Source organism: Drosophila eugracilis, unplaced genomic scaffold (assembly GCF_018153835.1).
Source record: "Drosophila eugracilis isolate 14026-0451.02 unplaced genomic scaffold, ASM1815383v1 contig_1765, whole genome shotgun sequence".
Taxonomy (NCBI): domain Eukaryota; kingdom Metazoa; phylum Arthropoda; class Insecta; order Diptera; family Drosophilidae; genus Drosophila; species Drosophila eugracilis.
This window is the reverse complement of record NW_024572605.1, coordinates 3311377-3333590: the sequence shown is the minus strand read 5'-3', so window position 1 is coordinate 3333590 and position 22214 is coordinate 3311377. Positions and strand designations below refer to the sequence as shown.

At 41.5% G+C, this 22214-nt stretch overlaps 4 protein-coding genes across 6 annotated transcripts; 2 read left to right on the top strand and 2 right to left on the bottom strand.

Moving 5' to 3' along the window:
- Positions 1-323: 323 nt before the first annotated feature.
- On the top strand, positions 324-1098 carry LOC108108872. Its single transcript, XM_017217090.1, has 2 exons — positions 324-362; positions 517-1098. Exons 1-2 carry the CDS (start codon positions 324-326, stop codon positions 1096-1098), a joined length of 621 nt encoding a protein of 206 aa, XP_017072579.1.
- A 122-nt stretch (positions 1099-1220) lies between these two features.
- Positions 1221-4853, bottom strand: LOC108109270 (pro-resilin). The gene is made up of 2 exons (XM_017217759.1): positions 4737-4853; positions 1221-2356 (listed from the first exon to the last, which is right to left on the bottom strand). The coding sequence occupies exons 1-2, from the start codon at positions 4740-4742 to the stop codon at positions 1712-1714; spliced, it is 651 nt and encodes a 216-aa protein (XP_017073248.1). The 5' UTR covers positions 4743-4853; the 3' UTR covers positions 1221-1711.
- LOC108109269 (casein kinase II subunit beta') lies at positions 2385-4705 on the top strand. Its single transcript, XM_017217758.2, has 2 exons — positions 2385-3105; positions 3167-4705. The coding sequence occupies exons 1-2, from the start codon at positions 2555-2557 to the stop codon at positions 3273-3275; spliced, it is 660 nt and encodes a 219-aa protein (XP_017073247.1). The 5' UTR covers positions 2385-2554; the 3' UTR covers positions 3276-4705.
- Positions 4854-17763: 12910 nt separating the features above from the next.
- Positions 17764-22179, bottom strand: LOC108109146 (dehydrogenase/reductase SDR family member on chromosome X). 3 transcript variants are annotated; one of them, XM_017217551.1, is made up of 5 exons: positions 22079-22179; positions 19564-19784; positions 19394-19501; positions 18349-18730; positions 17764-18290 (listed from the first exon to the last, which is right to left on the bottom strand). In XM_017217551.1, exons 2-5 carry the CDS (start codon positions 19742-19744, stop codon positions 17894-17896), a joined length of 1068 nt encoding a protein of 355 aa, XP_017073040.1. In that variant the 5' UTR covers positions 19745-19784; positions 22079-22179; the 3' UTR covers positions 17764-17893. The 3 variants fall into 3 exon arrangements, with proteins under 3 accessions (XP_017073040.1, XP_017073038.1, XP_017073039.1); XM_017217549.1 differs by lacking the exon at positions 22079-22179 and adding an exon at positions 21128-21449; XM_017217550.1 differs by lacking the exon at positions 22079-22179 and adding an exon at positions 21209-21449.
- Positions 22180-22214: the final 35 nt, after the last annotated feature.

Sequence of the window (22214 nt, the reverse complement as noted above, 5' to 3'; positions counted from 1 at the left end):
GTATTATACCAAGAAAGTTAGTAAAATTAAATACAGTATCCCCAAAAACTATTTTAAAAGTTCTCCAAGAAAGTACTACATGTAAATAATTTATTTTACAACTCGTCTCCTTACTTGAAATGTTTCAATAATGTTATTATGTGATTATCAAGTTACTTTCCCTTTCATTTTTTAAGCATACAAACTAACAACCGTTAACTAACTTCTGTCATCGAAACCAAATTTGAGCCTTTGCCAATTATTCGCTCATCCGTTGTCAAGGTTGTGTACAGTCGATTCTTTTTTATTTTTGTCGGTTGGATACGTGACTATGTAGTCTGAAGATGGAACAGATGCAGTCCAATTGGTGTCAGACGAACAAGGTGCGTGTCCGGCATGACAAATATTGCAATGGGTCTAATTGTTCAATATAAAAATGAGCAAATCCCCAGCATTGCACCGCAGTTTTACGCGCAACGTTGGCTATAATGGTGACAAAGGTATGATATTGGAGTTCAATTAAAAAAAATACCTAAGTATTTAAAAGTGTTTCTCTTAAAGTTTGTACTTCTAATGGCATTTCTGGCCTTTGTAAGATGTGAAGTAGAGGTTAGACGTAAAGCACCATACGCCCCTGCTGGTTGGCATCCACGAATTCCATTTAATTTGCCCAACCAGTATGTGCCTCCTGTACGTTCAAGTCAGGAAGTAGAGATCACAAAGGCACGAGTGGACCAAATCAATCCAGTGGATAAGCCTGAATCTAACTATCTGTCACCGCAACAACTGGATATTCCCGAGGAACAGATTCTGCCCAACTCTCGCCCTGCCAACCAGTATGGTCCACCAGATCCTCAATTCAAAATAATCTATCCCGACGATGAAGAGCCAGTTATTCAAAAGGATTCTGTAGACAGTCAGCAGCCTAAAATCAGAGAAGGTCGTTACTTCGTCATCTCACAGGATAATAAACTGCAGAGAGTTACTTTCAGCTCTCAGCAAAATGGAGACAATAATGATGATTTTACGGCTCAATTGACTTACTCAACTGTGGGACAGCTTAAGGATCCGGTTTATCGATACAACAACCAGGGACATTTGGAGAGGATCTTGAAGTAGAAGTTTGGAGTACCAAAGCCGTCTGTAGATTAAAAATTATTTACTTTGCAGTGATGTATTTTCTTCTACTATTACTGGTACTACTATTTTTCTTCTTCTTGGGAATAAAAACACATTTAAAATTTTCTTTTTTGACTTTGTTTTATACAAAAATGCTTCTTTATTCATTTAATAATTATTAAATATACACAAAAATCTCATAAGTTCGTTTCACTTTCGAATTTCCATTTTCGTTTAAAAACTAAATACAATCCTTATGCATGTATGTATGAATGCGTTATGGTCATGGTGTGTGTGAGTTGTGTGTTGGGGTGTGTGTGTGCGTAGACTAACACAAAATGAAGGCGCTTAAACAAAACAAAACGGCAAGAAGTTCCAGGCGTAGAGACAGGAAACGGGGAACGAACGGTAGTGAAACGGAAACGAAAAGGAACGCGCCTGTCTATGGCAAAATGGCGGCCGTCCCACTAAGGGCATATAGAAATAGTTATAGACTGACTGCGATCGCTGGCTCTCTGGCTGGATGTGCGTTTAATACTCGGCCAGCGATCCCATGAAGTAGACGAGTATAGCTGCGGGGTCGACCTAAATCGGGAATCCTCACTTCCCCCTCTTAATAGCCGTTGAACTTGCCTTGCTGCGCGTTGCTATCGTATCCGCCGCCATTGCGTCCGTTGCCGTTTCCGTTTCCGTTGCCATTGCCAACCTGCTCGTACCGGATGGTTGGGCGGTATCCGTTCTGGTCAGCTTCGTACTCAACAATCTGTTTGCGACCATCGGGCAGCAGGACGTAGTAGCGGCCCACGGCTAGATCACCATCGCGGGACTCCATGTGTCCGAAATCATTGCCAGACTCGTAGTCCTGAACGTCGTACTTGAACTCATACTTGGCCGGTCCGTATTGCTCCTCATCCCGCTGTCCGTAGCCGTTGCCGTTGCCATTACCGCCTCCATAGCCGCCGTTGCCGTTTCCGTTACCGCCCTTGAAGATGGCACCTGTCAGCGCTGGAGCACCATACTGACCCTGAGGTGGGGCAATGGGAGCTCCATAGCTGTTGCTGGGAGCTCCATTGCCACCAGTCCGCTGGGGTGGCAAGTAGTTGTTCGACGGCGATTGGAAGCCCTGCGTGGGCGGCAGATAGTTGTTGGATGGTGCCTGGGGCGACTGGTTGGGTGGCAGGTATTGGTTCTGGGGCACTGGTGGTTCCGCATGGGTCCAGGCAGCCAGGCACACGAGCAGCGCAATAGACGTAAAGGCCTATGGGATTAAATAAAAGGTTTTTTTTGGTAAGTAAATAGAGTTAAGAGGATAAACTTAAAAATCATCCCAAATACTAATGTAGCAAACACTGTCCTAAAATTCACGCTCAAAAATTATTCCTTCGAAATTTTTAACGTTTTTAAGTTATTTTGTCTTTTTGTTCTCTAGCTGGATAGCAACTAAAGTCGAGCAGCTATGACAGATTCGGATGAGACCGCCTGGATCCATTGGTTTTGCAAGCAGCGTGGCAACGAGTTCTTCTGCGAGGTTGATGAGGACTATATCCATGACAAGTTCAACCTTAACTTTCTTGATTCGAACGTGACCAACTACCGATCTGCCTTAGAGGTGATCCTCGATCTTAATTCGGGCTCAGCATCGGATGCACCTGCTGAACCGGAACTGGAGGCCAGCGCAGAGAAGCTGTATGGCCTAATCCATGCCCGGTTTATCCTAACTAACCGGGGCATCGAGCTAATGTTGAATAAGTACCACAAGGGAGCCTTTGGTTTCTGTCCCCGTGCCTTTTGCCAGCGCCAGTCAGTGCTGCCTATCGGACTGAGCGATAATCCCGGTGAGGAGATGGTCCGCATCTATTGCCCCAAGTGCAACGATGTGTACATCCCTAAGGCAGCTAGACATTCTAATCTGGATGGCGCCTTCTTTGGCACCGGATTCCCGCATATGCTTTTTATGGTGAATCCAGATGCACGGCCCAAGCGGACAAAGCAGAAATTTGTGCCCAGGTGAGTTCAGCTTCCAGATGTTTGGATACGATTTGCTTAAGATTCGGTTACTTTTTCTAAGGCTCTATGGCTTCAAGATTCATCAGTTGGCTTACCGATCGCAGGCCGAGATGATTAAAGATAATACGCATCCTCAAGGACCAGATTTGGAGACCCCATCCCATTTCTGATCCCTAATGCAAAAATTCTGTTGTGAAAATGTCGAGTGTCCCCTATAATCGTAATGTACTACTGTTTGGCTATTTCGTTGGTTTGCGCTGTCTTATTAAACTCTCATAACCATAACTGATCAGCCTGTGAACCGCTTGACAGTCTTTTGTTCGGATTTGATGGCTTGCGAGCAGGCCCAGAATCGTCGTTGTCTTTCCCATCTTTACAGCATTTAGCTGGGTCATATGCAAATCTGCGGTAATTGGGTCTCAGGTGAAGCTCCCATCGGATTGGATTTGGCTGAGCTGCAAGTGAAGGGCTGATCTCTGGCTTGCGCAATGCGTCTGAATGTTAAGTATACGCCATGTGGCGCGGACAACCTGTGGGAGAACCTCTTCGGAGCTGGGTTGCACAACTTATTTCCGAATCTTGTGCAAAAGATCTTATGGCCGAGTGTTTGGGCACAGGGCCGTCAATGACTTTCATGCTTCATTGGCGTTAAAATGCTATGCTTTTTGGCTGCGCTTGTTTGCCTGCCTCTTTTTATCGCCGCCTGGTCATCTCCAGACTGCCTTACTTGGGCATGTCCAGTAGTTCTTCTTCCGCCACTTAAAGTTTCTCTAATTTATGCATTGCAAAATGACCCCAAGCAGCAGCTGCCGCTGCTTCTGTTTTTTTTTTTTTTTTGTTTATTTTTTGTTACCCACACCCTAGAAATGTACTGGGATAGCTGGCTGCAATTGTTTCCCAGGCGGATGAGATGGGTGTCGTGTTCTGAGTCCGTAACTTAACGAAAAAAATAAATAAACAGTAGCTATTCCCGACAAATTGATGGCTATCTTAGCCGCGATGATGACAGCTTATGAAATTTATTATGCGGATTTACGCTTGATTAATCGCCCTGCTGAACTTGACTCTTAATATGGCTTAAATATTAATATTTCATGTCTTCTCCTTCCGATTAGCGGACCAAGTGCTATGTCAGACAATGAAAGCTTCATTAGCATGATGAGCTGTTTAATTGATTGATCGATCTATTGCCAAAAACGGATTTCAAATGAGGGCGATTGATTGGCTTGTAGGAAATATGTGAATAAAAAATTTGAAAATATGTTTTTATCACCTTTGTGAGCGAGTTTAAAATATGAGGAAATGTAATTTGAAGTTTGTATTGTTTTTCTAACATGTTTTAAATATATAAATAATAAAAATTATTCAAATATATCGTAACTTTTATATTTTACTGGTTTAAATTGAAATCAAGTTCACTTTATCCTGACTATTCACTCCTTATGAATATATCCTTGATAACCTCGATAGCTATTGTATCCTAATATACTCGAAATACATAATATCCTTTATCCTGAATATTTATATTGTAATCATTCTTTAAGATTCATGCCCTTATCCTTTAGTGAGGATCCTTTTTCACACAGCACACCACTTTGCACTTGACTCGACAGTTCTAGTTGGCTATATACCTTCATTTTGTGTTGTCACTTGTTTGGGATTTTGGCACACACGAAAACGGTTTTGTTAAATTCGCTCTGTTGGCTGTGTTCTTCTTGTGAAGATGGTTGACTTGATTGTGATACTGAAACAATTTCGTAGGCCAGTATTTATATTTGAAATGAGCAGCAGCTAACGCTGCGGCGTCGACGTCGGCTTCGAAAAATTGCGCGCCAAAATGTGTATTTTTTTTTTGTTGTTTTTGTCAGCTCAGTTCAGTTCAGTTCGTTATTTCAATTTTCGGGCAGTCGAAAAAAAAGAGTGCCACAGCCGAACGAGCGCACTCGAGAAAAAAAAACACATTACAAAATAATGCAAAGCACGGAGCGGAGGAAGAGCAGATTGCTCTCGGTGCTCGCGAGAAAAGAGGGAAAACGCTTGAGGAGGTTTGTTATAGTAAACTAGTTACTTTGAAATTAAAGCGCCAAACATTTTGACGAGCTGGCTTCGTTTCTCTGTTCGGCAAATGAGCGAAGATGAGTGCCGCGGCGACATCCAAACATCCAAACAAATGAGCCGAGGGAGTACCGTGCTCCGCGCTCCTGCGGTTGCAGCCTCATAAACATTTGTTGCCGTTCGTGTAATAGCAGAAACACTTATTTGTAATGGAATTAGTCATGCAGCAGGCAGCGACGTCGACAGCCAAGTGAGCGGAGGCAGCTGCTCCACGCATCTTCATCTCGGATCGCGAGCTTCAGTCTTGCGGCAGCTTTAGCAGCGGCTGCCTCGAAAAGCTAAAAAACAAAAGACTCAGGCAACGAACTTGCTGCAGGCAGGCACATGGCTGCAGCAAATTGTTTTCCCCTTAGTGCGTGGGAGTTTTCGCTGGGATTTGTTCGGTTTTGTTTTTCGGCACAACTAATGAGCTGGATTATGCCCCAGAGTTCACAGATGTGGCCGTTTGGATTGGCGTTGACATGGTTTCTAGTCGGATAAAGTTGCAATTGAGCTGTGAGCACAGTCAGGGAAATAGCGTTTCAAAACGATTTTCAGATACGTTATCTTGGTGGGAAAGATACGCCCTGGTGCCAAAAATTTTGATTTATATCAAACTGAACTTAAGCGAAGAATTTTAATTTATACAAAATATAATTATTAAAGAATCTTATGGAGATTTTATTGCTTTGAATAATTGAATTTTTTATGGGTATCTGAATGGAATGTGATAATTAAAATTAGCAAGGCTATGCATTTACTGATTTTGTAAAAAGTGTTTTGTTTTGAAATAATAGTAAGTAATAATAAAGTAAGCAGTACATAAGTTCGAAAAAGAGGAAATCAATCAAAATATTCTTTAAAATCTGATAACTGACTTGTAATCTGTAGTAATGAAAGTTTAACAAAATAAATTTATTTAACAAAACAGATATTATCTTTAGATATCCTTGATAAGCTTAAATCAGCTTAAATTGCGGCCAAAAAAACCCATTCATTTATTTCCTGCAAAAATAATTCGAATTGTTTGCTCAATAGTTTTGGATATTTATTTATCCCATTAAAGAGTCGATTGCATAACACAAAGGAGACTTGAACTCTTGAACAGCTCTTGGACACAATACTTGACAACAGGGAAAAGTAACTCAATATTTTTATTGCCATATTCCATGTTCATTCAAACAGTGGGCGTAGCATCCATCACGATCTGCAAATATTTCTTTGGTCAATTGTCTTTGGCTCATTGATCGCTTGCGTAGCGAATTTGAATTTTTGGCAGGCATTTTGTTTTAACGGTCTGTACTCATTATGCGATTTGGCACGAGCTGACTTTCATTTTCGATAATGCCAAGTTTATGAATTGTAAATTCAGAGGCCAAACGATGCCACGCCTATAATGAGCTGGAAATTAATGGCGGGGGATATTGAAGGGATGAGAGGAGGAGAAGGAAGGAGGATAGGAAGGCTGGTCTGAATAGCTTCCTCACAGCGAATTCCGCATAGTGCTTTTCTGCAAGTAATACACGACCTTGCCACCGACCACAATAAAAATAAATTAGAGAATAAACTCCGAAAGTTTTGTAATTACCAAGATCATTTGAAGTTATGTTTGCAAATATGCGAATGCGAAAAATTAAAATAAATAAACAAAAACTATAACAGAGCTAGGCAGACTTCATCACTTCATAATGGCTAATATGAGTTTTGGATTGTAAACAAAACAATTAAATAAAACTTCGCTTTGCCGCATTCCTTGTCTCGGAAACAAAAACTGAAATTCATATTCAATAGCACTCCATGAACAACTTGAAATCTGTTTTCGGTTTTCAGTTTTCAGTTTTCAGCGTCTCTTCTGGTTGTTTTTTTTACGTTTGTAATCATTTTTCCAGCACATTAAAAAATCATTTAATTTCCTGCATCGGCTAATTTACATTGAACGTGCCAGACAGAGAGGCCATCTAGATGGAGTTCGAGTTCGAGTTGGAGATGGAGATGGAGAGGGTAGCTAATGGCACCCAGCCAGGTGATGATGCGCCAAGTCCAAGACAATGACGATTTGTAATTTCTGATGGTTTGCTCTAGAGCTTGGAGAGGGGCGGACCTTGAAATGCTTGTGTACAAATGCTCGAATCTGAATCCGTATCCGAATCTCAATACGTATCTGTATCTTCAGATCGGTATCTGTGTTTGTTTTGTAACCTAGAATGCTGACGAGTGGAGCGCCGCCAACGTGTAATTTAAATGAAACTACGATAATTATTGATGCAATACCCCCCCAAGACGGACGGAACCATGGCACTGCGGACAGAATCAATTAAGGCATCTTTTGATGTAAATTGCGCCTCACTTTGTATATATCGAACCACTCTAGATGATGATCTTTCGAGAGTGATTTCGGATTTGAGTTTTCAGATTTTTGTACCTCACACCGACTGCATTTTTCGCCCGATGCGAAGGTCGCTGCCTCTTGCCATCTTGCCAGAATCGGAGTAAAAGTCGATTGACTCACACAAAAAATTGCCAAACTTTGACATTTCGAGCCACTCTCAAGTGAACTGAACTGGAATGGATGTGAGTAAGCTGGGTGTGGGTGAATTATGGTAGGGAGGGCTATAAGGAAATGAGTGGCTTTCAGTATGACAGCTCTTTTTTAATAGATGTGATTTAATGTTCCCCTTAAAAGTCATTAAGCTCTTTGTGGGAAAGTGTAAGTTACTTATTATTCGATTACTATCATAACTTATCCATTATTATTTGCATTATTTGAGTAGATATTATATAGACTTCTAATAAATAACTATTTAACTCAAACGTCTTCATTAACAACATCCAAAACCATCCAAGTCCCGGCAGTTACTTACTGATAACATTCCATCAAAGAACCAAAGCACGCGAAGGTCGCACCTGGAAATGTGCTCAGCTCATCCTCGGTGGCTCCACTCACCTTTGGCATTTGAGCAATGGACCCGATCTCGATCGCTCTGCACTTCAATGGCTGTCATAAAAGACGCATTCACAGTGCACTCCATAAAGTAATTACACTCACACACACACAGCCGCCTCGTGCAGTTGGCCAAATTGCCAAATTAGTTGCTGCTAGTGCCCCATTCAGTGAAACTTGGCTCACAGCTCACAACTCTTGGCTCTTGGCTCTAAAATCTCAGCACTCGGCATAATTAAAACATATGCGAAGCAATTAAACTTGAAACAGAACGGTGGGCCAGGAGAAGCTGTGGCACGGGCATTCTGACGAAGCTCAATCAGAGGCAGGCAGGGAGGCACGATGATTGATGTGGGCCTCCCACACTCAACAAAAAGAAACACTTTCCAAGAATGATGGTAGTTTTTACATACTCATTTGTCAAGGGAGGTGATCAGCTAATATTAATTCTTAACAAATAAAGACTTTTTAGGTGAGTTATTTTTGCTAATTTGCAGACATTTCTCCCTGTGTATACACACGTAACCAAAAGACAAATAAAAGCCAGCGACTAAACATTGCATTTTGTAGGCGATGGGAGTATGGGTCCTGTGATTTATTTATGGCCCCAGTGGTCATAAAGATTGTTCCCACTGCCAGTCAAGGCAACAAATGATGGTGTTGCAGCTACCGAAATATTTGCCTTTTGTTCGGCGATTGTCTGCATAGCACTTCTGTCTGTGTTACACAATTCCCGATTTGGTTTGAGAAACATTAGATGACCGAATTCAATTGAAGAACCTTCGATGAGTGCGTGCCACAACGTTTGAGGTTTGCCCCACAGGTCAATGGATGAATGGTCCATTGTCTCTGGCCCTGGAATGCCGAAGATTGCATTAGAGATAATGTGCCGGAGTTCGCAGCTAATCCGCTCGCCAAGTGTAGAGCTACGTACGTGTGGATCAACTCGATGCCACTTGTAAGAACTTCAGCTCCGACTACATCCTCTTGCGTGGGGGTCAACCTGTTTCCATTTCAGTGGGGGGGCACTATTTTTGATTGGCACTTTCTGCGGGCCTACCCACATCAGCACCTCCGTGATGAGCAAGAGCTCTCGGATTCCAAAAACTGAATCAGCACACATATTAATAGACAAGCAAACAACATGCTTACGATTCTCGCACGTTGCCATATCGATGAGCACTCTTTGATCCAACTTCCGCCTTCCCAGCGAACTCTATTCCATCGCCGAAGAAAAGGTTGGGCCGTCGATATTTATCCATGACACTGAACCTCGGCGGCCTCATCCTTAGCTCGCAGCATTGACATTGAAACTCTGACACGCTGGATCGAGCCGGCAAATATGATTTGCTTGTAATTCATCTGAATTGAACTTCAAGTCGGGTTGCACAGTGGTTGGAAAGATACTTAAACATTATAACTTTAATATAATATAAAAATGGATGTTAATGTTGCCTCAATGTGCCTGTTGCTTTGAAAACAATTAAAAACCAATAGCGAAAACAATAACAGCGCCAACTACAAGGCACTGAAGACTTTAATAAAGAGCATCGAGTAAGGCAAAATGATTGTGGAATTTTTCCTGAGCTCCAAGCTGACTTGGAGCTCCATAGCCAGCTCCATGGGAGTTTCAAGCGGTGAGGACCGAAAAAACACTTTCGATTTCAGCCAGTTTGTCAGTGCGATGCAGATGATTGTGCAAGATGATGGTTCAGTGGGTCGGTCCAGGTCGGGTCAGATCCCCCCAAGTAGCAGCTGAGCCACCTGAAACTGGACGGACTTTTACCTTAGCGCAGAACACGTCTCGTCATGGGCATTACCTGCTGTTGGCTGCTGGGAAATTGTGGGAGCCACCAATTTAGACTATAATTCCTGTCATTTGAATTGGAATTGGAACTGCTAGCCATTGCCAGAGTCTTTCAATTGGCATGTGAATGACGAGGCTGTCATTATCACGAATGCAATTCGCCAACAGCGAAGATCCGTCTTTGAGTCGGGGGAGTCGATCGATCATTATCATCACCATTATCCGAACGCTTCTCGATCGTCGATCTTCATCTGATCGTAGCAAATGTCAAGGCACATCCTTTCTTGTTTTGCATGTCGCCTCGCAAAATGCTGAACAATCTACCCCGAACAATTAATAATAAGTTGCCGCATAATGAAAGCTTTGCCGCTCTAAGACCGAGCGAATGCCGCCAGGCATGTAATTGCTAATATGGAGAGCGGTTTACACGGAAGAAGAGGGTTTAATCTGTATTACAAAGAGTAAATCCCAACTAAAATCTACCAACAAAAATCTAAGACGGTTAAAAAACAGGTGTTTGAAGTTCTAATCCTAAAATCTATATTTAATTCCTTTCCCTTATCACGATCCCAGTGATCGCATAAACGCAGCGACCTGCTTTGCACTTGCTCTTTGTAGAGCGAAAAGCAATTCCGAATCAATTTTGGTTTCGAATTCGAACTGAGCGCCTTTGGAGATCACCCTCATCATTGGAGCAATTGTTTTGTTGGCCGAAAATTAATTGCTTGGCCTCAAAAGTCAAAAGGTATCCAATGGACTCTCTAGGCCGCGATTAGTTGTGGTCCTAATTTTCGTACTTTATTTCGCTGGCAAATTGCGAAAAGTGGCAGATAAATCAGCGATAAGAGCCGCCAGCCTTGAGGAATTCAGGCTGCGATGGAAACGAAGCATTAGCTGCCAAAAAGATACTATATACGAGTTACTTGAAAAACCTAAAATTGATTTTCCAATTCCACTTGCAATAGACAAGCCATGGTCATAATTAATATTTAATGTGAGCAAGTTCCTTTGGCATTTCCTAAACGGGGCGAAAGTCAAATACAGTACTTATCTTCTTCTGCAATTGATTCGCCATCGAATTCAATAAACTCTGACAAAATGATGCCACACTTGGGGGCATAAATCAAACGCATTGTTGCAGAAGTAGCAGCAGCAACCTCAGCGAATTCGCTTCCTTGAATCCATATCTTCGAGAGTGGGTGACGAGGATGATCCGAGGACGGGATGTTTTGCAACGCATCTGCAGCGTTAGGCTCACGAATTTCGGAATTTATGATTTTCTACTGATGTAATAATAATCATGCACAGCCCCCAGACGACAGGTGAAAAATTGTTACAATTTGATGGCTCTGCCAGTCACAACAACGTGATGCCGCGCAGCAGCAATCTGTTGCAGTTGCACTTCGCTAGTCTCGCTGGGCTGTGGGTTGCCGTTGTTGTGGGTTACCATCCACATGGAAAGCTTTTTTTTATGGCCCCCTAAATCGCTTCTTTATTGCTGAGACCGCCGATGTCGCTGCTACAGATTTGGATTTTTAGAATGTGAACTTCGCTGGGCTAATTAGATATGCACGTATTGGCTGGCATATTATTTATGGGCTGTATATTGCATTTGTTTCCAGAGGAGCTTGGTTTGGATGGGGGCTATGTGAAGTATGAGGAAATATGCAAATGAATTATGTTTCACTTGGAGAAAAACTGCGAAAATATGTCAGAAAAGTAATGACTTTCAGTATTTTGGTTTTCTTTTATGCAAGATACTTACAATGGCCATTAAAATTTGACTTTTGTTTATCAGTTGTTCATTAAAATGGTCCTTTTATGTAAACATATTCTTTTTCTTTCACTTAAATTCGTCCCATCAATGAATGAAACAATTTTACCCCCATCTACGACTACCCTGGCTATTGGCAATTAGGAACTTAAAAGGCTAGTTTGATATACAAAATGTGAAGGTCAGCCTGCAAAATGCACCCCTTTTTTCAAAACTCTACCTGACACTTCAAAAGCGCTAAGAGACATTCAATCATTCTTTTGACCTTGCCAGGCTGACGTCGACCCAAAGTCGAAACCCTAAACTTGCTGGCTTCTGTGTGAAAATGGCAGTTAAACAAACAGCGATCAGTGTTTGGCGTTGAGTCAGTCAATCAGTCAGTAAGTTTGCTCGCAAATGAGATAGATTACAAAGAGTTCTTGGCTAAAATTGTTCTTGGCTAAATGGTCTTTGGGCCAGAAGTTAACCTCCCCCATTAAGCGACCGAGACAAACAGACAATGGCAAATATGTGCCAGTACGAGTATAACTCAAAGATGCCAAATGTAAACCAAAAATTGCTGTCTGCTGTTGTCTGGGGCGCCGCTTCTGCTCGAGTGGCATGCCACCAGAAATACTAAAAACAAAAAACTGACAAACTGACTTGAAAGCAACCATCTATCTATATATTAAAGCTAGCGCCGATGCAATTTCGGGCTTCATCTTCGACTAGTAATCAAAAGTCGGGGACTCTCCACTTTACATTGCTGCAACACGCAAAACAAAATAAAAATGATGAAAAAGTCAAAAATGAGACGCCAAAGCAGATTAATTATGATGCCGAGACTCTTAGCCAGAGTTTTGAGTCTGAGCTGGGCCGACAGCCAGAAGGAAGCTTAGGAAGCAATCTTGGCTCAGTTTCGAGGCAGGTGAATGTGCTGAATGCCACCGCCACCACCAACAGGTAGAAGGCAGCGTCTATTTTTGTTGAGTGTTTGACATATGATTTTTGCTAAATGAAAAATCTTTCGAGTCTTCGACTTACAGTTGGCAGAATTTTCGTAATGATTTTGGGGGCTATTGCGAAAAATCTTTTATTTTCGGCGGCTCGTCGGTGTTCTTTCACAATTCAGTCGACATGGCTCAGCTCTCCATCTCTATCCCAATCCCAATCCCCACCTGTCTGTGCAGATCTTGCTGGTTGGCAATAACAGGCTGACAAGAAATCAATGAGCATAAATAAGATTAGAGCGGAACTGACGGGCTCTTAATACTGGGCACTAAATAGCAGTTTAATTGGCACCCACGGCGGCAACAATGGCTCGGATTAGGCCCAATTGCCTGGTACTGCACCAGGAGTTCTCTGCCAGAGAAGGCTGGCCCACCATTGGCACATCGCATAATTGTGGGCATGATGAGGCAAAACTTCAGCTACCTCAACAAGAGGAACCAATTGGGAAATCTCCACAACATCTGCTTTTAACCCTTACAAAAATATTTGAACAGAAAATGCTTGAAGATTTCAGATAAATCTGTTTCTTTTAAGAATTACTTTTTAAAGAAGAAAGTATATGCAGTTCATAGATCTTCTCTCTTACTTTCCCACCTTTACACTTGTCTTATTAATTGATAATCCAACTTAATCGCATTGTTTTTCGTAGCAGAAACAATAAGATGGTAACAATTACAACAGCGGGATCAATTAGTTGAACCTAAACTGGAGTTGCATAAGTGCCAGCTTACTTAATTAAAGTATCCAAATAAGTTCGAACGGTTGCGACTGTTTGGGAGCCCCTCGAAAGGGTCTTTACTCACTTTCTAACTTGAATTTCGCTCTCAATACTTGAGTACGGGTATTTTCGAAGCTGCGTAATCGCGCCAGACCCCATCCCAAAAACAAAAAAGTCAAAAAGCCAAGAGCCAAAAACCAAAACCAATCCAATTCAATTCCAATCCCAAACTCTTCTTTGTTGTTGGCTGAAAAATTTCTGCGGCTGTGTTACCACAAGAGTTCGAGATCTGAAGTATCATAAACATTCACTTTTATATACGAAATGCAGCGACGTACGGAGCGTTGTCGTCACCCAATTTCCTGCTGCTACTTGATACAGTTTTTCAACGTGGACAAGGTCGTTTGAGAGCCGCCTGCCTGTCAGTCAGTCCCAACACACATCTTTCCCATTTGTTTGTTGTGGTTTATGCAATAGGCAAACTTCACAACAATTGGTTAGGGTAATTGAGGTCTGTGTGTCAGTCGGTGAGCTTGTCAGTAAGTTAGTGGCTCCTTTATTCCTGTCAATATGTCATTGCTCTAGATACTCTCGTTTTCAGCCAAGGAGAACACGAACGGAGGCACCTCGTCTATAAAATCCACTGAGATACTTCAAGCTGTGTAAATACTTACGATTAATTACACTTGAGCCCAGTAACTATCAATGGGCTCGATGGCAAATTTCTTTGCCGCTGAGAGTCTTTGGCCTTTATGGCCCAAACTCGTACAATACAATAATAATGGAGCGTTAAATGGGTTAGCAACGCCATCCTCCATTATTATTATCATCACAAACCACATCAAAGTGGCGCCAAAGGGCATCGAAAATAATGCGAATATCCGTATGTACTTATTGTTTCTTTCTCACAAGCCGCCTTTTTGGCAGGGCCAAATGATATTCAAGTACTTCCAAAAATAAACTGCAAAGCGTTTTCAAGGGGGGGCTGGCCGAAGGTGTCAATATGCAAATTGGCAAGGGTCGAAGCGATTGATCACCTCTCAAAGTAATTATGCATAGTAATTTAGCAAAATAAGCGAATCAAAGACGGGAAAATAATATAGTAGCTGGCCACGGGGCGTATACGTAATGGAAACCTTTTTAAACAAAGGTAAGTGCTTAATAATAGGATAAAGCTAAAGAGCTCAATTGGATTTCATTTAACTTGCCTCAATTATTGAAGGGCCTAATACAAAGAGTGAACCCTTTTCAAAATTGTAATCAAATTCGCTTTGAAACTATTTTTAAACATATTATTTATTATAACCTTGTCGTTGATCAGTTTTTGAACCATTCGTAAAAAAATTTACAAAGAACTGTTCTCAACCTTTGATTTATTACGACCTTGCAGATGGTTTTCTGATATTATTGTGCAGTTTTTCAGAAAATCTTTCAACGAGTGCATTAAAAGTAGTTTAACCGATTTGCTGACATGATTTAATGATGCTTAAGTTAATTTCTTATTAGTAACTATTAAAATATTAATGAAACTGGCAAGCCCTCCAGTAATAATGAGATACTCGTACAAACACCTTAAATCAAGCCAACTAAAATGTAATAAACATAAATCTCGAAGGTAATTAAAGATCGTAAAATTAAACAACGCTTCGGACGGATCTTTATTGCTCACTTCTCAGTCACTTCGGGCCAAGTTAAGCGCGGTCATATAATTATCTCAGTCATATCCATCATCCTAGTTATTCGCATTTGTATGCACAGCTGGAGTTCTTGGCCGCAACATTCCCCAGCGGATCTTCAGATGAATGCCACAAATCTCTAGCCATTAATTGTTCAGAGTTTCCTAATATCGCACTGGTCATCTGCTTGACCAACCCAGCGTCGACTGCTCTCCCACCTAATGTAGTTTTTATTTAAATGTACGAGCCTACAACTCGACATGCAAAACTGCGAACAAAAGAAGCATCAACAGCAGCAGCAGCGGCAACAATTTTGTTGCACTCAGCTGTCGGCGAATTCTTAGCAACAATTTGCTGCTCCAATTAAATTCACAGCTACGAGCTGTGAGGCTTCTTCTGGTTGTGGCCAAGTGTCTGTACATTAATCATGAGGTGATTTATGGCGCCCACGCCATCGACGCATGTGCTCACGTTTTTTACGGCGGCGGCAGCAGCAGCAGCAACATCAGCGCGTGTGGGCAGCCCACCTCCCACTAACTCACACCACCACCCCCAATCTAAAAAAACACCTGCCCCCTCCAAAGGCATTGTTATGCTCCGTTAGCCATTTTAGAAGCGTGTGGAAACTAAACGATGTGGCAAGAGTCGGCCAAATTGTTGCTGTGGGCGTAGGAGCCATGTTACAGCAGCAACATCAGTAACAGCAGCAGCAACATTGGTAGCATCCCCATTCGAAAACTTCCTCGGCCAGGTGTCAAAAGCAAGCCATAACTAAAATGAGGAATCCGCAATCCCCAATCCAAATGCGCATTGGTGCCAGGCTATCCGATGAGTTTATTAAGCTATCACTTAGAGAAACCGCCATTAGAATAAGTTAACTATGTTTCCAACTCAAAATTTCAAAGAGGTCTTAATTACTTTAAATGCCGCAATAAACTAAATCATAAAATTTAATTTTCGTGTTTGATTAATCAATCGTAGTTCGGAGTTAAAAAGCGTTTGGAACAGCTGTTTCTATCAATTAACGCTTTATTCTTTACTATTTCATAGATATTTTCCTAACAATTATTCTGTTTGTATTTCAATTTGAGATTATTTCTAAGCCTTATTTATTTTATTACCCTTTTTACTCACAATATAAATTATTGAAAATCAAGTAAATATCTTTTCACTGTGCAGCAGGTGCCGGCGTACCGTTTGAGCTTGTCAGGTGAGGCACGTTGAGTGTTTTAATTACCGCCGGTGCACACAACGCGATCTGTTGCATCCGCATAAACCGGCAACTGTGGCCAGGTTTATTTGATTTACGCGTGGTCATTAGCCATTGCCAAGTGGCTAAGAAGTCTTGGTCGCGCATTCAGCCTGTCGAGAAATGTCAAAAGGTTAATTGGATTGTGGCAGCCGTAGCCGTAGATGCCACCGAAATTGAAAACTGAATCTGAAGCCGGACCCTGCCAAGAATCTTGTTGAAAGGGGAATGCCAGAATGGCTGCCACTCTTTTCGACTCCATTGACCAGCCAGAAATGGTCAATGGCTGATCGAGTAAGTGGCATCAAGACAAAGAGTATTGCAAATAAATTCAACAAAAATAACTGATTTAAAGGAGATTCTCATTTTTATAAAATAACATCTTTAACTTTCTAAAGTTTTCCACACATACAAGGTCAAGAAACATAATTCTTTCCGAGGTTGTTTAACCTTCGTCATCAGGTTTTGTTTCAATACTAAACCTTTAATTACTCCATAAATCATTTTAAATGTAGATCACATTTATTTTTAGAGGAAATTCAACGAGTGGGAATATAGACTGATCCTCTAAATCTAAGCTTCATATAATTCCCTAATAATCCTTATTCCAGCTCCAACCTTTCCTCCGATCTTAGTTGGCCAAAATCCAATCAAGCTGCTAATGCTGACCAAACATGCAACCGATGAAAAGAGCCGCAGAAGATGAGTTCATTTGGGACTCCACTTCGCTGCGAAGACAGCCTGGGAATCTGGGCCGTTGTCGTCCACTGAGGCTTTGATTGATGACAGCGCCCACCGCATCGGCAGCTTCACACATTGAGTTATCGCCGGGTCTATCTCTTCATAAAGCGATAGACTCTTTTTTGGATATGCATTAAATATGAGATTGTTTTTGGGTTTTTTTTCCTGCCGTCATGTCGTTCGCTTTGAGAGCTCAGTTCGCTTAAGTGACAGCCGTGTGTTGTAGTTGTTTCTTAGCTGTTTTTGAGATGATACACCTACCTACCTGCCCACCTACCTGAGTAGTAGTACCGCCTTCCTCTCCTGGTACCCCCATATCCCCATAACCCATAACTGAAGTCGATTAAAATTCCTCCAAAATGTTGAATGTTAATCGCTCATTGTTTGAGGAGGCGCACAAAATTAAATTGTTTGCTTTTTTGTAAATTTGACATATAACAGATATGCCTGTTGTTGTTGTTGGTGCTGTTGTCGCCTTTCAAGCTGCCGCCGCCAGCAGCTGAGTGCATTTTCACAAACAAAAATGTTTCTTGCTGCTCTTTTAATTGCATTCTCAGACCCCAACGATGGCAATCAAGCGAAGACAAGTTAATTAAAGCCTAGCACAGCACTTTGGTCAGATTAGCATCAATAGTTCCAAGGATCCGAGCCCAAAACACCAGCTGCAGTTCTATATAAAAATGTGTTTTATACAAAGCCATACAAGAAATCGATTTACAAAAAAGCGACGGAATCTAGAAAAGTACGTTGCACCATTAGAGTAGAAGGAATGAGAGACAGAGTGAGTATGGGATTCTTTTAGAATTCTCCGTTTCCGTACTGCTGGATCTTCAGCAGATCGCTGGAGAACTGGAAGAGCTGCTCGCACTTGGCCGGCTTCTTGGCATCCGGATGGAAGGGTCCCTTGCCACCGTTGGCCAAGTAAGTACCACCCTGACCCTCGATGGAGGGATCAATGGCCGCTAAGACCACTGTACGGGATCCCCGTTCAGGGGTCTTGAAGAAAAGCTTCTTGAAGATAGGCACCGATGTGGTGGCCGAGTGCTCAAACAGATCTGTGTCTACAATACCCGGGTGCACCACGTTGACCTGTACGTGCGACTTTTCTGCATCCAGCAGCGTCTGCAGATGACGGGTAAACAAAATCTGGGCAAGCTTCGACTGGCTATAGGCAGTTCCTGGATAGTAGTGTTTTCTGCGAAAAGCAAAACCGAATAAGTTAAGAACCTAAAAGCTTAATACTTTATACTCACTGTCCGTTGATATCCTTGTAGTTGATGCGTCCAATGAGATTCACGCAGGAGCTGACGTTCACGATCCTGGCATTCTTTCCCTCCTTGCCCGCTGCCCTCAGCTGGGGCAGGAGCAGATGAGTGAGCAGGAAGTGACCCAGAAAGTTGGTGGCAAAGTGTGACTCGTAGCCATCGGCGGTGAGTTTGAATGGAGCGAACATAATACCAGCATTGTTCAGAAGCAAATCCACCTTAGAAAAACGTCCCTTGATGAGTTGGGCAAAGGCCTTCACCGACTTAAGGTCTCCCACATCCAGTTGCTCGCAGATTAGCTTGCCCTTGGTAGCTTTTAGATCTACTATAGATGCAACGGCGGTTTCAGCGCTTTTGGGATCACGGACACCTGTAATGGACACAAATTTTATTTACATTACCGAAATTATTTAAAATGCATAAGAAATCTCTACTACTATGCGAGCCATACTAAGCACACTATCTACACCACTTTTGGCGACACCTGGAGTTACTTGACTTAACCAGTGAGTTGTTTTCATTTGACATGTATACATTTTACATTTCATCAATGTAGATATTAACAGTCGACTGTTAAGCAAATGGAAATGTTAACTGAATTTATTATTAAATTTTCAAAACTAGTTTTTAATTTATGTTTCCGAATCTAAAGAGCTATTAAATATATTTGTTACTTCCTAGAAACGTAAAAAATGCATAAAAAATTTTCTTGTGCACTCTTCTAGTAAAAAGTAAATTACTTTCCTCTATAATGTCAATGAACTCTTATCGCTCGGATCTTCCGAAAATCGTTGTACGAGACTTGGTTAGGTAATGAAATCAGGCATTTGGATCATGATTTCTTGATCGCATTGACAAGGGTGGGAATGGATCTGCATTTCGACGATCGTCGGGGATTCAAATATTTTTTTTTTTTTGCTTTTCCGAGCACGTGCACTGCAGCACGTAAAATGTTTGTGGAATTAATAAACAGACCGCCTACTTTTGTATAGGGCTTAGAAAAACAAGTTCCCCGGCTGATTGGTCAACTCACCCATGACGACAGTCATATCGCAGGCCAGCAGCTTCTCCACGATCCGCAGTCCGATGCCGCGATTGCCTCCGGTGATGACAGCAATGCGATCCGGTTGTTTATAAAGTGCTTAATGGATAATGGCGACAATTAACGGCTGTGGGATAAGCATCAGCTGGTGATGTACTTACTCACTCGATCCCGTGCCGCATATTGAGCATCGTGAACGAGTCCAACGATTCCGAGGTACTGGTACCGGAACTCTGTCTTCCATTCGAACCATGACTTAGGGAACTCCTTGGTGGTCTTGGAGAACAGGAAAGCGCACAGCAACAGGCCAACGAAAAATATCCACAGCAATAGTCCGATCATGATTCTGTTCTATTGATTCAGTCGTCTTCTGTCTGGAATTCTGCAAAGGGAATTCACGGGTCTTGATAAGAAATCGTGTTTGAAACGGGGCAAAGTGCGCGCCGGCTGATAAGAAAATCCAATCTTGGCTCGTCACAGCCATTAGCCGGTAACATTATAATAAATATTGGCGAGTCAATTCGCTTTGAGTGCACTTTGCGACACTCTTCAACTGAGTCAGCAAGATTTGGCTAACCAAGTGCCAGCGGGCATATCTGTACGGTGTATTGGTTTGGGATTCTAGGTGTGCTGGCTATATCTGCTGGTGATTGATAAGTTTCATGATTTGGCTGTGAGTACTCAAGCTTCCAGAATTCTCATTGCTCTAAAATATAAATTAAATACCGTAACAGTTTCTAAGCTTTTTGTTAACCAATAAATGAATTTGTAAATGATAAACAAATTCTATTAAACAAAATGGACTTCCACATCTACTTAATTAATAAAAGAGTAATAATGATAAATCTTCCACAAAAATCTATATTAGTAAGCGCATTCCGAAATCGTCGTAACCCCATTGGCCCTCAAACCGCTTAAGTTGTTGGCTTTTCAACTGGGACTTTTTGTGTTTGCCCAGCAATTTCAAGCATTTGTTAGCCGGGCTTATAAAGCCAGCGAGACTGTTTAGCCGCAAATATTTATGCATATAAACTGCACTCTGTTTTTGAGCTGTGAACTAGAATCGGACTTTTCCGCCAGACTGGGGGAACAATTAAACTAATTAGACCAAAGATAGTTTGTCGCATTTATTAAGAGACAGCGAGGAAACGGGCTAAGGTGTGCTCGTAAAATGCAAATTAAAAACCCAAACAGCGGCGGAATGAAAGTTGAAGAACCGAGCTTATAGCCAAAGCCAATGAACGGGGCCAAAATAGTGAATTTGGGGCCAAAGCTGAAAATGACTGAGGCGCTAAACAGCAACAACGAGGGTCGGTTTCTTCTGCTGCTTGAAAGAGAGGAATATTGAAATGGGCGACCTGTCATAGTGCACTGAGAAAAATGTTGATAATTTCATAAAAAGCATAATCTGGTTAATTGACTAATGATGTTAAAGACCAGTTTAAAATCAGATTTAATAAGATGTTTATTAAATGGAACTTGATTAGAAAGATCATCGATAATGATCAATTTTTTGAAGTGTACGTATGACTCTACGAACGTGCTGTCAAGAGTTTCGACTTCCGTCAACAAAACGCAAAAGCTTAGCAGTTTTATTGTTGTTGCTGGTGTTGTTGTCGCGGTCGTTGTTAATTTGGCTGCATATGGTTAACTTTCTTTTTCTATTGTTGTTGCTGCTGACGATGCCCTTGCAAACGGTTTCTATTGTGTTTCATTATTTTTTACCTTCAATTCAGCTTTTCAGGTGAAAATGCACTTGTGCTCTTATCTCTGCTGATATTCACACCCTTTTTCAATTAAACGTACTTGGATTTTTTTATCACGTTTTCGAAAATTTCTCGGAAGAATAGTTCCAAAACCGGTTTATCCAGCGGGCCCTTACATCCACAACCGCTCGCCGAGAAATTCAAAACCGTACTAAAGTCCGAATTGCTTTTTAGTTCTAAGTTAAATTTTAAGTAGTTTGAAATTTAAAATTCATAACGAAAAGACGTTTGCTGCAGTTGGCCTAACAAAAACGAGTAAAACGGTTTCCAACTCGGCGCAAAAAGGCTTGGACGAAGACGAAGAGCGTTCGCTCTTTTGAATCTTTTTCTCCAGTTCGGTTCATTTTTCGCTCTCTAATTAGTTTCTTTTTCGGCCGCATTGGCGCTTCGGTTCTTTTATCTAACAGAAAAGTTAAGAAGGTAATAGTTTTCTTACAGAAATAATAGAAACCAACTTCTGCTTATGATTTATGATCTCTTTGAGGAATTATTTAATATAAACTGTGTTTTATTACAGGCAATAAAAGGTGTATACAGTCGTTATTCCTGTAATTTAACCCCTGGGCTATCAGGTTACACTACTTTTCCATTTCGGACGTGTCAGCATACTGACTATATAACATTGTGGAAGATATTACGGTCCCGAGAGGCTAAGGATTCGATGTCCATCAAAAACTTTACAGTCTAAACATCGAGCAATTCAAAATCCAAATAATCGTTAGTTTTAATTGCGCGCCATTCCGATGAACGTAATCTATGATTGTTGTTGTTTTTGTTTCGTTTGACTTGTTGCTGTTGATAAACACATGAAAACAAGTACAATTTACCGGCTGATAACGCGGAAAAACAGCTGACTTTGCGTGCGGTTTTGTTATACAACAATTCGGGCAAGTGGCCGAGGTATTTTTACCTGTATGTGCACTCATAAAACGACGACTTTACACTATATAATTAAAAAACTGCAGACGAGCTAAAAAGTAAGGTGGAGATAATGGATCAGGGATGGACTAAAGTCTCCTGTTGTTCTTTGACATCGATGGTTAATT